At 39.2% G+C, this 14,105-nt stretch overlaps 1 protein-coding gene across 26 annotated transcripts in view; it reads right to left on the bottom strand.

The window, feature by feature from the left end:
* Positions 1 to 14,105, bottom strand: part of PARD3 (par-3 family cell polarity regulator) — a 572,731-nt gene that overhangs the window by 314,352 nt on the left and 244,274 nt on the right. For all 26 annotated transcript variants that reach the window (XM_069546411.1, XM_069546421.1, XM_069546415.1 and 23 more), the window contains exon 4: positions 6,568 to 6,743. In XM_069546411.1, coding sequence (XP_069402512.1) covers positions 6,568 to 6,743 — 176 coding nt within the window. The remainder of the gene's footprint in view (positions 1 to 6,567; positions 6,744 to 14,105) is intronic.

Here is a 14,105-nt window from a genome sequence, read left to right as displayed (position 1 = left end):
GGGGCAGGATGGATGCACAAATTAAAAATAAACAAAAACACTGCTTTTATCAAAGCTTCTATCTAGAAAAATATTTCCTGTTCTAGCTTTGTATTGATAAGATAGGATCTAATATCTCAATGGGGTGTTGTTATACTTTTGAAAAAGACTCAATAATAGATTTCATTTAAAAATGATAATTATGAGCTGAGTGTGAAATGAAGTGAAATGTCAAAAAATCAAATATGCTAAATGTTCCAGATTCTATTCTAAGACAGAAAACCTAGCCTAAAAAGAAAACATCTCAAAAACAGAATTATACTATTATTTGCTTTCTCTTGAAAGGCAAAGACATCCCTTTTGAACTGGATTCAAGTTCTTTAAAAAAAGACTCTTGGAATCAACAGAAGAGCTTTAAATAAACACACACAAATGTCCTGAAACAGATAAATGAATCTATTGATATCAATGTGTTTTATCTTTTAAAAGTCCATAGGTAATTCTGATGCACAGTCAAATGGAACCATTAAGCTATTCGATAGGAGAGTAAGTACTGGAACTCAGAAGTAGTACCAGCTGCTTCTGGGTGCTCTTCATTCTACCTCTCACTTCCCAGCCCACCCCTCTAGGACTTATCACAAACCTCTTTATATAACATAAGTACTTTTCACTTTATCATTTATGAATTTATGGGAAATAACTATCAATAGCCTTAAAAATGTTTGTTTCCTTGGTCAAATAATTGTACTTAAGGAATCTATTCTAAGTAAATAATCAGAGATGTCAACATCTGATTGGTATATTAGGATATCCTCTGAAGGGTACTTCTAAAGATTATAAAAGCAAAAAAAAAGGAAAACATATAAGTATGTTAAATAACAACAACAAGAAACACCAAAGTTAATAAACAAGTCCGAAAAATCGTTACATAACAGAACATTGTGCAAGCTATCAATATTTACAAGACACAGAAAAATGCTCTCAATATAATACAAATTAACAAAAAAAAAAAAGGCAAGAAATTAAACTATACTTATTGAATAGATAAACCAAGGGAACATTTCATGCAAAGATGAGCACAATTAAGGACAGAATGGCATAGACCTAACAGAAGCAGAAGATATTAAGAAGAGGTGGCAGAATACACAGAAGGACTATACAAAAAAGATCTTCATGATCCAGATAACCACAATGGTGTGATCACTCACCTAGAGCCAGACATCCTAGAAGGCAAAGTCAAGCGGGCCTTAGGAAGGGCCTTATGAACAAAGCTAGTGGAGGTGATGGAATTCCAGATGAGCTATTTCAAATCCTAAAAGATGATGCTGTGAAGGTGCTGCACTCAATATGTCAGCAAATGTGGAAAATTCAACAGTGGCCACAGGAATGGAAAAGGTCAGTTTTCATTCCAATCCCAAAGAAAGGCAATGCCAAAGAATGTTCAAACTACCACACAGTTGCACTCATCTCACACGATGGCAAAGTAATGCTCAAAATTCTCCAAGCCAGGCTTCAACAACACGAACTGAGAACTTCCAGATGTTCAAGCTGGTTTTAGAAAAGGCAGAGGAACCAGAGATCAAATTGCCAACATCCACTGGATCATCAAAAAAGCAAGAGAGTTCCAGAAAAACATCTACTTCTACCTTAAAAAAGCAACACCTCTTATTATTCATCAGAAAGAAACTACAGCTTATAACCACTGAGCAATGAACAGAACAGAGACCTTGTCCCTGAAATCCCGTGGGATGCTGGTTGTGATAAGCACCTCATTACACTGCATTGAGTAAAACGATGTCCACATCCTAGATGGTCACTTCATTCACAGGGATATGGACCTAACAAGGATGGCTGAACGGGTGGCAAGACAACTCAAATATTCACACTGACTGAAATATCTTGACTCTTCCCAAGATGAAATATTAATTTGCACACACAAAATCTCAAAGGACAATACATCTTCTAGCGAGATACTTTCCACATACAGTGTGAGCAAATTGGTCTCAAAGAGGTGGAAAGGGCAGTCAGCCACAAAATGTTGAGAAACAGGAATGAGCCAATGTTCCAGAGAACTCTGAAAAAAAAAAAAAACGCCAAGATTCTCCCCCCCTCTATGCCTCACTGCCAGGTAAAACTGACACAATTGAAGGAATTCAGAAGTCTGCATCACTCTTGGTTTCCGAGTTCTCGTCTGGCTTAGCAGCATCCAAGTCTGTGCACTGTGCTCTCTAAACTTGGCAGCACAGCACCACTCTTTAACCTGGTTAGACTCCACCTCTCCTCTGTGGTTTTGAACCACCAGGGAGAATTCACTGTGGCTGTCCTGTTCAGAAAGAAGAGGCTTTAGCTGATTGGATACTCCAAAATCATTCTGTTTATTTAACTGGGAAAAATAGAAAACTACTTACATATGCAGATGAATTATACAAGAACAGAGATGATTTATATAAGCACAGAGATCAATGAATCACAGGACCGTGAATCCTTAACTAATTTATTTCCATGTTTTTATACAGAACACCTAAATCTCTACACACTGATAAGAATTTATAACATCTTGAAATTGCCCAGCATGAGTGAGTGCTCATGGATGCAACAAAAATAAAATTTAATACCAATAAGCAAGTATGCTTTCCTTCAAGCATTCTTCCTTAATACTGTAAACATCACAAGTCATTTACAGAAAATAAGACAGCATTTATCAGACATATACATGCTAAAAAAAAAAAAAAAAAAAAAACCACTCCTCAGACTAAACTACAAACAGCTTAAAATCTAGACAAGGAAACTTAGTAAATAGGTATTGAAAAGTAAAGCCAAAGATAATTCAAAAGACAAATTCCCTGCACACTACCTTTAACGTGTGCCATACGTGAATACGATGTCATCTAGAGATATGTGTGTGAATCAAGGACTTTGCTAAGGAATAGTGTGGCTATCTGGCTACTTTAAATACCACTCCCAATAGGAAAAAAGTTTGTTGGGTAAAGTAATCATTTTTAAAACCAACAAAATTATATTCAAGTTTATCTCATAGCACTGATATTTATAATGTGATAAAATAGAATAAATGTCCAACAATTAGAGGATGATGAAGTATACTCTACATTGGAACATCTCGCATTCATCAAAAATATTTTCTAACAAAGTCCACACCAGGGGAAATCCCCAGGAAATGGAAAAAAAATGTAGAAATCATCAGGATGCAACTATGTAGACAGAGAATGACTCTAACTTTGTGTGTGTGATCATTAACATCTGTGTTACAATGAATTTCGAAATTGGCTATTATAGTTTTGTTCTATGCTACTAGTTGCCCACATTTTTACAATGACAGATACATGTTATTTTAAAAAGAACTGCCCAGAAGGATCCCCATCTGCTCCGGGTAACCTCTGTGGGCTCTGGAGGCTAGAACACTAAAGTTCATTTCCCAGGAAAAAAAATGCCCCTGGAGACAAGTATCTGGAGCAAACCTCATTCTGCTCATTTGGATTCAAGGGCCTGTGATGTTCATGATAATTGTGAAACAGAGATTTTTCTTGGGCTACTGTTAGCGGCAAGCAGTGGAGACGGTGGTGTTTTCAGGCGTATTCCTGGTTCAGGTCAGGTACACAGGTGATAGGAGGCAAGGTGAGCACGTGAGGAGATGGTGCTAGGTCTACCGAGCAGATGCAGGCACGGGGACATTAGGTCTTGTACCCACTCCTGAGACCAGCCAGACACTGTCCAGAAAGCGCTGGGGGCCCAGACTATGGCCTGCCCTGCCGGCCCTTCCAGTGATTTTCTGAAACACAAATTCTCAATATTAAGTCCTTTTGTGTTTAAAATAGCTCCTGTGGTTATCTTCACTACAAGTGAAGCTGACACATACAGACAAGATGTTGAATGACTTAGAAACAAAACCTTCATTTCTTCAATGAGTTCTGACCCACTATCCTACAACTAAGCAAAAACCTTTCTAAGGATAAATTTTTTTAAACTACCAACTTGACTTCTTATATATTTGTTAAGTGAAGTGGCTCAGTTGTGTCCGATTCTTTGTGACCCCATGGACTGTAGCCTACAAGGCTCCTCCATCCATGGGATTCTCCAGGCAAGAATACTGGAGTGGGTTGCCATTTCCTTCTCCAGAGGATCTGCCCAACCCAGGGATCGAACCCAGGTGTCCCACATTGCAGGCAGACACTTTACCATCTGAGTCACCAGGGAAGCCATATATTTGTGAATATCCAAGTAAATCAGGTCTATTCCAAACATAAATGAAAGGTCGTGAGGCCTATTCAGAAACCAGATTCTTTGAATAGTTTATTGTGTGACAAAAAATTCTAAATTTTCAGGCTAATCTCAATAAGATACTCATCACATATCTAATAAAATAGGTCAGAAGAATGAGCCTAACAGTTAAACCTCTCATCCAAAATAAGCAGAGACTACAGTACATTGCTTTTTCTTAATAGCGTCTTCTCAGTTTAAACTTATATATTTCTTCTTCTTTCTTTACACAAACTAGTACAAAAAAGGAGTTTGTTGAAATGTGAAACTGAGTTAAAAGATATTAAAAAGGTACTTTAACATAGACCCAAAGGGTAAATGAAGCAAATATTAAGCTACATTTATTTTACTATTAATATGTGATTAATATCAAGAGAGTTCCAGAAAAACATCTATTTCTGCTTTATTGACTATGCCAAAGCCTTTGACTGTGTGGATCACAATAAACTGTGGAAAATTCTGAAAGAAATGGGAATACCAGACCACCTGACCTGCCTCTTGAGAAACCTGTATGCAGGTCAGGAAGCAACAGTTAGAACTGGAAATGAACACCAGACTGCTTCCAAATAGAAAAAGGAGTATGTCAAGGCTGTACATTGTCACCCTGCTTATTTAACTTATATGCAGAGTACATCTCGAGAAACTCGGATGGAAGAAGCACAAGCTGGATTCAAGATTGCAGGGAGAAATATCAGTAACTTCAGATATGCAGATGACACCACCCTTATGGCAGAAAGTGAAGAGGAACTAAAAAGCCTCTTGGTGAAAGTGCAAGTGGAGAGTGAAAAAATTGGCTTAAAGCTCAACATTCAGAAAACGAAGATCATGGCATCCAGTCCCATCACTTTACGGGAAATAGATGGGGAAACAGTGGAAATAGTGTCAGACATTATCTTTTTAGGCTCCAAAATCATTGCAGATGGTGACTGCAGCCATGAAATTAAAAGACGCTTACTCCTTGGAAGAAAAGTTATGACCAACCTAGATAGCATATTCAAAAGCAGAGACATTACTTTGCCAATAAAGGTCCATCTAGTCAAGGCTATGGTTTTTCCAGTGGTCACGTATGGACTCAAGAGTTGGACTGTGAAGAAAGCTGAGCACCAAAGAATTGATGCTTTTGAACTGTGGTGTTGGAGAAGACTCTTGAGAGTCCCTTGGACTGCAAGGAGATCCAACCAGCCCATTCTGAAGGAGATCAGCCCTGGGTGTTCTTTGGAAGGAATGATGCTAAAGCTGAAACTCCAGTATTCTGGCCACATCACGCCAAGAGATGACTCATTGGAAAAGACCCTGATGGTGGGAGGGATTGGGAGCAGGAGGAGAAGGGGACGACAGAGGATGAGATGGCTGGATAGCATCACCAACTGGGTGGACGTGAGTTTGAGTGAACTCCAGGAGTTGGTAATGGACAGGGAGGCTGGGTGTGCTATAATTCATGGGGTCGCAAAGAGTCAGACACGACTGAGCAATCGAACTGAACTGAACTGAACTGAATATGTTTCCATACTTCTCAACACATACAGTGCTCAGGTACAGTCTGCACTGAAAAATGGTCATTAATTTATTCAACAGATGTTCTCTGAGAATCTATTTCATAAACTCAGCAGTGAAAATGACAAGCACAGCTTAAAGCTCATCGGGTAAAAGGTTAGAGGTCTAACAGAACAGGATGATAAGGAATACATGACAAAGACCATTAATACAAAGTAGAAAAAAGTAGGCTAAATAGACTAAAATAACATGTTTATTTAGACTAAACAAATTAGGTGATGGACAAAATTAAATCAGGTCAAAGAAGAGAATATTACTAAGACTAGACAGTGGGCTTTCATTTTGTATGAAGATAAAATTATCAATTGAATTGTGACAGCAAATGACCACAGACAGCGTCCACTCCCATCCTTACCAGTCCATACGCTGTGATTTCTTTAGTATACCTCCGGGGCCAATGCACGCTTACACATTGATAAAATACCCCTTTAAGCACATGGAAAAAGCTCCTAAGAGGGTTGCTGAAGAGGACAGAGACAAGGGTAACCAGGAGACAAGTTTGGAGAGGGACCTTAAGTACATATATTTCATGTTGTACGTTTTCGTGTTTAATCATATGAACATGTTATCAATTCAAAAAAATGGAAAAATAATACAGATTTTTATCAGAAAATTCAAAGGCAATACAAAATAGGAAGTGCTTGGAACTTTGGCATGAAGGTCACAGAGGACACGGTGGGGATGCTGTGGAAACAAAGTTCTGGCTCTTGGGTGCCAGCCCTCACTGGTGTGAAGGAGACACGAATGAGAGGCACTCACCTTCCTGTCACAAGCTGCAGGACTGCCAGCAGTGTTTTGCTTGAGGAAGCCAGCGGTTGTCGACCAGCGTGTGGGGTTTTTCCTTGAAGGCTCTTCAGAGAAGTTATTATCACTGACAGACGTGGAAAGGCCAATTAACGCTGGGTCACTGCTTCGTCGGACATGAAGAGGCATATCTGTAACACAAAAAAGCATTGTGTTTTTAAAAGATAACCTAACACCTGAAAACTGTGTGTGAGAATAAAGGTAGTTAAATCCCAAAGATTAAAGCGTAGAGTAACACTTTAAGGTGACAGTGGGTCAGCATCCTAGGTAGATATTCCATTCGTTTCTTTAAAAGACTTCACTGCGAAAGAAACAGGATGTCTACAGGATAAAAGAATACCTATCTACAGGATGACCTGCTCTAAGGTAAGACGGTCAGGTGTATTTGCATTTCACACCTGTTACCTGTGTGGCTCTAGGCAAGTGGCTTCACTGTCCTCTCCCTGGTCCCTTCCTACACAAATAGCAATAAAACATCACTCCTCACCTAAGGGTACTGCAAGGACTAAATGAGATAGACTGCTTAAAGCAGTTCCTGATACATGGTGTGCACTCAACAGAGAGTGACAAAAATAACCGTTGCTGTTATATCATCCCGACATTGGTTTGGCTTTTCTAGTAAAGAAATATGTTGAATAAAATATTTCTTTTGTTCAACAAAGTATTATCAAAAAGTACAAAGCACAAACATATTTCTTATCCTTTAGATAATGAAATCTTAAAAGTAGAACACCAATACGTAAGCGTGAATGCTCAGTCAGTCAGTCATGTGCGACTCTTTGCAATCCCATGGACTATAGCCCACCAGGCTCCTCTGTCCATGGAATTTTCCAGGCAAGAATACTGGAGTGGGTTGCCATGCCTTCTCCAGGGGATCTCTCCAACCCAAGGAGCGAACTCTTGTCTCTTGCATCTCCTGCATTGGCAGGCGGGTTCTTGACCCCTGCGCCACCTGGCCGTAAACTCAGGTAGTTCCTGCCACATACTCAGGTACACAATTACGTAAAAGGTGGTGTTTTATCAGCTGTATTCTGTTTGCAATTACTCTAACAAAAACCAATAACAAACTCAGGTTAGCCTTCGTATGGTAGCACTGGGCACGTGCTAGCAGATGTGATCACTGTGACAACGGAAGAGAAACACTACGAAACCAGGTAGAAGGGCAGAGGCACATGCCTCTGTGACACTGAGAGTCAGAACCGAAAGCCCCACATGTCAACCGAGCGGAGAGCGTGATCAACCTACGACAAGACTTTAGATTAAATTCATGCTTAGAGCAACTTGTTTACAAAACCTGGGATGCAGGGTAAATATTTGTTAAAAGCCACGAATAAAACAGCTTTAGTGGAGAAGGAGTAAACTCATCATTTATTCTATGAGAAACAATTCTGGAATATTGATGCATCTGGTAAATGTGTGGCTATGGAGATAGTTGAGGATGTGGAACTAAGGAAAGATGATTTATACATGTTAACGGCTACATTTAAACCACTGTCAATTCAATAGTCTCAAATACGTTAAAGCAAATTAGAAACGATCAGAGAAAACATATGAAATGATCAGAAAAGCATATGAATCATACTAAAATGTTGCATTTAACATTTGCTTCCACATCATGAGGATTTGATAACCAATAAAGAGTCTGAGTAACATAACCAGAGAAAAAAAATAAGCTGAACATTTAATACTATTGGTATTTATCTTAATTTGCTAAGAGAAACACATACAGGAAAATTACAGGAAAGAATAATTTCCAGTTTTTAAGTGTATGTAAAAAACGTGTGACAGTCCTTATTGCTTACAATTTATAGCAAAAAAAAAAAAAAAGAAACAAAACAAAAAAAGAACTATACAGTCACTCTCGAAAACAAGTTCACAAAAATATACCTTTAAGGATCCAGGTGTGTTAATAATACTACACTCTTACCATAAAAAAGTTCTCTCCCAATTAACAAAATTGCTCTCAGATTCAATAAGCAGAAAAGCAACAGAATGGGGAGGAGGGAGAATAAAATACTTCTGGGAAATTACAATACTGCTCCTTAGATATGGGTTCTGTCGCCTCCAGTTACAGGGTTGCTGATTGCTTGGTTGTTAAAGAACTGTGTCTACTTAAAAAATGGTCCAGAAATAATGACTAAAAGCAGACAATGATAAAATTTTAAAGTACATGAAAGTACATTTCACCCCCAAATAAATTCAGGGACTATAAATTTCAATGAATTTGATTGGACACAATAAAACAGCCTACTCAACTTGCTTCTGAAATTCTCCCCAAGAGAAATACACTGCAGACCCGATTCAGATTAGATAAATAATTGGGATCATCGTCTTCCGAAAAGTCATGATCGCTGTGTTAATCTGTTAGTTTGAAACAGACACAAATAATTAGCACTTTGTACCTCTCTGCATCTGTAACCCTCAAAATTCAAGATGCAGGGGAAGAAAGTGGATTCAAGGAGAGGTGGGGTTATAGCGGGACTGCAGACCTTTCAGTTGCCCCTTCTGGCGAGATGCCGGGGCACAGACACAAACCACACGATGAAGGATGCCGCAGGAGATCAAACTCTTTTTGAAAAGTAAACACTATGTTCTCAGCAAAGGAATACCAAGTGACAGCATGATGATCTGGAAGTCAGGCTGTCTCACAGCTGATGAACTGTAACAACAGAGTCATCAAAGAGCACACGGGCAGCAAACGGGAAGACACCAGAACAGATCGCATGTCCAGCTCATGCCGGCTGCGATTTAGACAGTGTCTCACACTGAGAGTGACAATTTACATTTTTATTGGTTTATAATTTCTTCGTTTTATGGCTGTGTGAAAATTATGTCATTTTCATCCAGTTTATATTCACGCATGCACATATTAAATAACATTAAGAAGTCAATGACTTGAAAGAATCTGAATCTTTATTTTAAGCATTAATCCTGGTGGGAAGGGGGCTTCCCTGGTGGCTTAGTGGTAAAGAATTCACCTGCAATGCAGGAGCTGCAGGTTCGATCCCTGGGACAGGAAGATCCCCTGGAGGAGGGAATGGCAACCCACTCCAGTCAGTATTCTGCCTGGAGAATCCCAGAGACAGAGGATCCCGGTGGGCTTCAGTCCATAGGGTTGCAGAGTTGGACACAACTCAAGTGACTTAGCACGTGTGCAGGCCCAGTGGAGAAACATGTGGCTCACTTCACAGACCAGTAAGTGGAGCCTGAGAGGTGACAGAAGAGCATGGGGACATGCATCTGGCCAGGACTTGAGGCTCCTTGGTCAGCACTCCATCACCACCCAAATCATGAAATTGATTCTATCATTCGACCATTGACTGAAAAATAAACTCCACTTCTAGCTATCTGAAGATATAAATGTCAGTCTCAATTTTGTAAAGGGGAAGAATTCTGCAGTGTTTTCAAAGTAAAATTACACACACTGAGAAATCAAACACAGATTTTAATAGCATCATTAGATTTGGGAGAGTTGAAGAACTATTACATTAGCTATACATATAAACTGAAACAAGAGGAATCCCAATTTCAAAAATGTTAAAAGGAGATGAAAAAAAAATGAAGGAAAAAAATAAAAAATCTCTACCAGTTCAATAAAGGAAGTATGATGCATAAGATGACGAAGCATGCCCCAGGGCACAGGGATATTTATACCTCAACTTTGACCTCAGGACCCTTTCTCACTCTAAAAGTTACTGAAGAACCCCCAAAATTTTTGTTTATGTGGGTTATAGCTAGGCACATATACCACACTAGAAGTGAAAATGAAAAGAAAGTTTTTTAATATTTACTCATTCATTTTTAAGTTAACAATAATAAACCTATTACATGTTAACATAAACAACAGAATTTTATGAAGATGATTTTACAAAACAAAGCATATGAAGCTGGAGAGGAGCACTCTTTCACATGTTGCTTAGCAGCAGACATCTGGATTCTCATTTCTGCTTCTTCATTAACCTGCTGCAATATGAGCGAGTATACAGAGAAAAAAAGAACTCCACAAACAGCTGCAACCGGAAATAGAATTTTAATAATCTTCTCAGATGGACTTCCCTGGTGGTCCAGTGGCTAAGATGCCACACTCCCAATACAAGGGGCCCAGGTTTGATCCCTGGTCAGGGAACTAGATAGATAACACACACAGCAACTAAAAGCCCATGTCCCATAACTAAGTGGCTCAGCTGGTAAAGAATCTGCCTGCAATGTGGGAGACCTGAGTTCAATCACTGGGGTTGGGCAGATCCCCTGGAGAAGGGAAAGGCTACCCACTCCAGTATTCTGGCCTAGAGAACTAAGACTCAGTGCAGGCAAATAAATAAAATAAAAATTAATCTCCTCAGATAACTATATATCTTTGATACTACACCAAAACTTGACTCGAAGGTTAGCTGCAATATAGAATGCAAACTTCTTGTTCTCTTGTTACATCTTACTCTTCGAATGGATCTTCTACCCATGAAAAATTTTGTAACAATTACTTGGAATATATTAGTAATTAGGTTAAACCAACTCTCCAAATGTTGATATATTTCTTTACAGCAGAAAATCACATATGTGAATATCACTACCAATTCCATCAGAAAAAAATCATTAAGTATTGGGACATTATCGTGCTCACAATGAGATATAAGTTTTCCAAAATCTAATTCTACTAGAATTTAAAGCTCGAATGTTATCTTTGGCAATGAACACTATAAGTTGTTTTCCATGTAATGACAGGCTCAGTTCATCCATTTTCTAGAAACCCTGCCAGAGAACTGAAGTCTGAAAAACACAGCTTTTCCATTCTTCTTTCAAATAAAAGCACTGCTCCATTAAAAATGGTTATCTTAGCTTACAACTCAAATCATCATATACAAGTTTTTCTGAATATGTGGTTTCCCCGGTGGCTCAGGGGAGCGAGTTCGCCTGCAATGCACTAGACCAGGGTTGGATCCCTGGGCCAGGAGGATCCTTTGGAGAAGGAAAGGGCAACCCACTCCAGTATTCTTGCTTGGGAAATCATTTGGATAGATGAGCTGTGTCTGGAGAGCTACAGTCCATGGGGTAACAAAAAGTTGGACACCACTGAGAGAGTAACACTGTCACTACTTTCAATATGTACAAGCACTTTATGCCTACCTCCTATGTCGTTACACAAAAATCAAATTGCATGTTCCACGGTCAGGGCTTTTTAAAAGTTATCATTTTGCTGCCTCATCAAGAATAGCAGATAAAATGGCTTTTTTCTCTAAACTGCAACTGTGCTAAGTGAGGAATACATTTGGGGCTACCATCATATTTTGTTCCAAGGGGCCTCATCTTACCCATTAGTGTCTGGACACCTTTGGTTCAATAACAACTCAGTGAACAACAAAAAATATGTTTCTGGATCACTATGAATAGAGTTTTGCCTAACAGTCTCCCTGAGATGTTCTTAGTGATGCAAAGGACCCAAATCTCCATTAAAATAAGTAGATGTTCATTAAATGACACCATTAGATAAAAAATTGAATACAGATTAGGAGAAGCTATGACTTGGAATATTATAGTATTGACCATGTACTTGAACATGAACTTCCAGATGTTCAAACTGGATTTAGAAAAGGCACAGGAACCAGAGATCAAATTGCCAACATCCGTTGGATCACTGAAAAAGCAAGAGAGTTCCAGAAAAACATCTACCTGCTTTATTGACTACGCCAAAGTCTTTTACTGTGTGGATCAAAACAAACTGTGGAAAATTCTTCAAGAGAAGGGAATACCAGACCTCCTAAGAAATAGGTATGCAGGTCAGCAAGTAAGAGTTAAAACTGGACATGGAACAACAGACTGGTTCTAAATCAGGAAAGGAGAACATAAAGGCTGTATATTGTCACCCTGCTTATTTAACTTATACACAGAGTACATCATGAGAAATGCTGGGCTGGAGGAAGCACAAGCCAGAATCAAGGTTGCCGGGAGAAATATCAATAACCTCAGATAAGCAGATGATAGCACCCTTATGGCAGAAAGCGAAGAAGAACTAAAGAGCCTCTTGATGAAAGTGAAAGAGGAGAGTGAAAAAGTTGGCTTAAAACTCAACATTCAGAAAACTAAGATTATGGCATCTGGTCCCATCACTACATAGCAAATAGATGGGGAAGCAATGGAAACAGTGTCAGACTTTATTTTGGGGGGTTCCAAAATCACTGCGGATGGTGACTGCAGCCATGAAATTAAAAGACACTTGCTCCTTGGAAGAAAAGTTATGACCAATCTAGACAGCTTATTTAAAAGCAGAGATATTACTTTTCCAACAAAGGTCCATCTAGTCAAAGCTATGGTTTTTCCAGTAGTCATGTATGGTTGTGAGAGTTAGACTATAAAGAAAGCTGAGCACTGAAGAATTGATGCTTTTGAACTATGGTGTTGAAGACTCTTGAGAGTCCCTTGGACTGCAAGGAGATCCAACCAGTCCATCCTAAAGGAGATCAGTCCTGAATATTAATTGAAAGGACTGATGCTGAAGCTGAAACTCCAATACTTTGGCTACCTCATGCAAAGAACTGACTCATTGGAAAAGACCCTAATGCTGGGAGATTGAAGGCAGGAGGAGAAGGGGATGACAGAGGATGAGATGGTTGGATGGCATCACCGACTCTATGGACATAAGTTTGAGTAAGCTCCAGCAGTTGGTGATGGACAGGGGAGCCTGGCATGCTATAGTCCACAGGGTCACAAAGAGTCAGACACGAATGAGCAGCTGAACTGAACTGAACTGACCAAGTACTTGGAGGAAGAATTATAAAAAGCTATAATTTCTATGATTTTGGTTAACATTCACTTCAGCCTTCGTCTTTAGTTTTTGTATTCCTAGGGTGTTTCTGCTTTATTTTACAAAAACAGGCTCATACTGTATGTGCTGGTTTGTACCTTTTCCCTCCTAGTAGTCTAGGGACTACTAGATGAAGGACAGGGAAGCCTGGCTTGATGCAGTCCCTGAGGTTGCAAGAGTCAGACACTACTTATCGACTGACCAACAACAGTTTATCAAGTAAGTTATATCAACTATAAGGCACAAATAAAATTGATTAGTCTGCCAAAAAAAAAAAAAAAGGCAAAAACAAGAACCACCACCTGCCTAGATGTATAATCCCAACATGTCAGTCCACCTCACTGGACCTCAGTGTCCCCATCTATAAAACCAGAGATTTAGCATTAAAACTAAAAACTGTATGATTCCATATAAGATCAATATTCCTATACTGATGATCATCCACCAAACCTCATCCTAAACAGAACTTACAACCATTTATGAAGAGGCACTAGAAAAAAGTATACAAGCATCTCAAAGTAGCATCATTACCAGTTGCCTCAGAGAAGAATGAAAACTGCCCAAGAGTTGTGTGTTAGAATGCAGAAGTAGCCACAACTGCCTTGAGGTCTTTGGATGACCTGAACACGATTCTAAGGAGAGAGACGACTCCAGATGTCTGGCCTTTTCAACAAAATGAAGCATGAAACACAAC

Source organism: Ovis canadensis, chromosome 13 (genome assembly GCF_042477335.2).
Source record: "Ovis canadensis isolate MfBH-ARS-UI-01 breed Bighorn chromosome 13, ARS-UI_OviCan_v2, whole genome shotgun sequence".
Lineage (NCBI taxonomy): Eukaryota > Metazoa > Chordata > Mammalia > Artiodactyla > Bovidae > Ovis > Ovis canadensis.
This window is presented reverse-complemented; position numbering and strand designations above follow the sequence as displayed.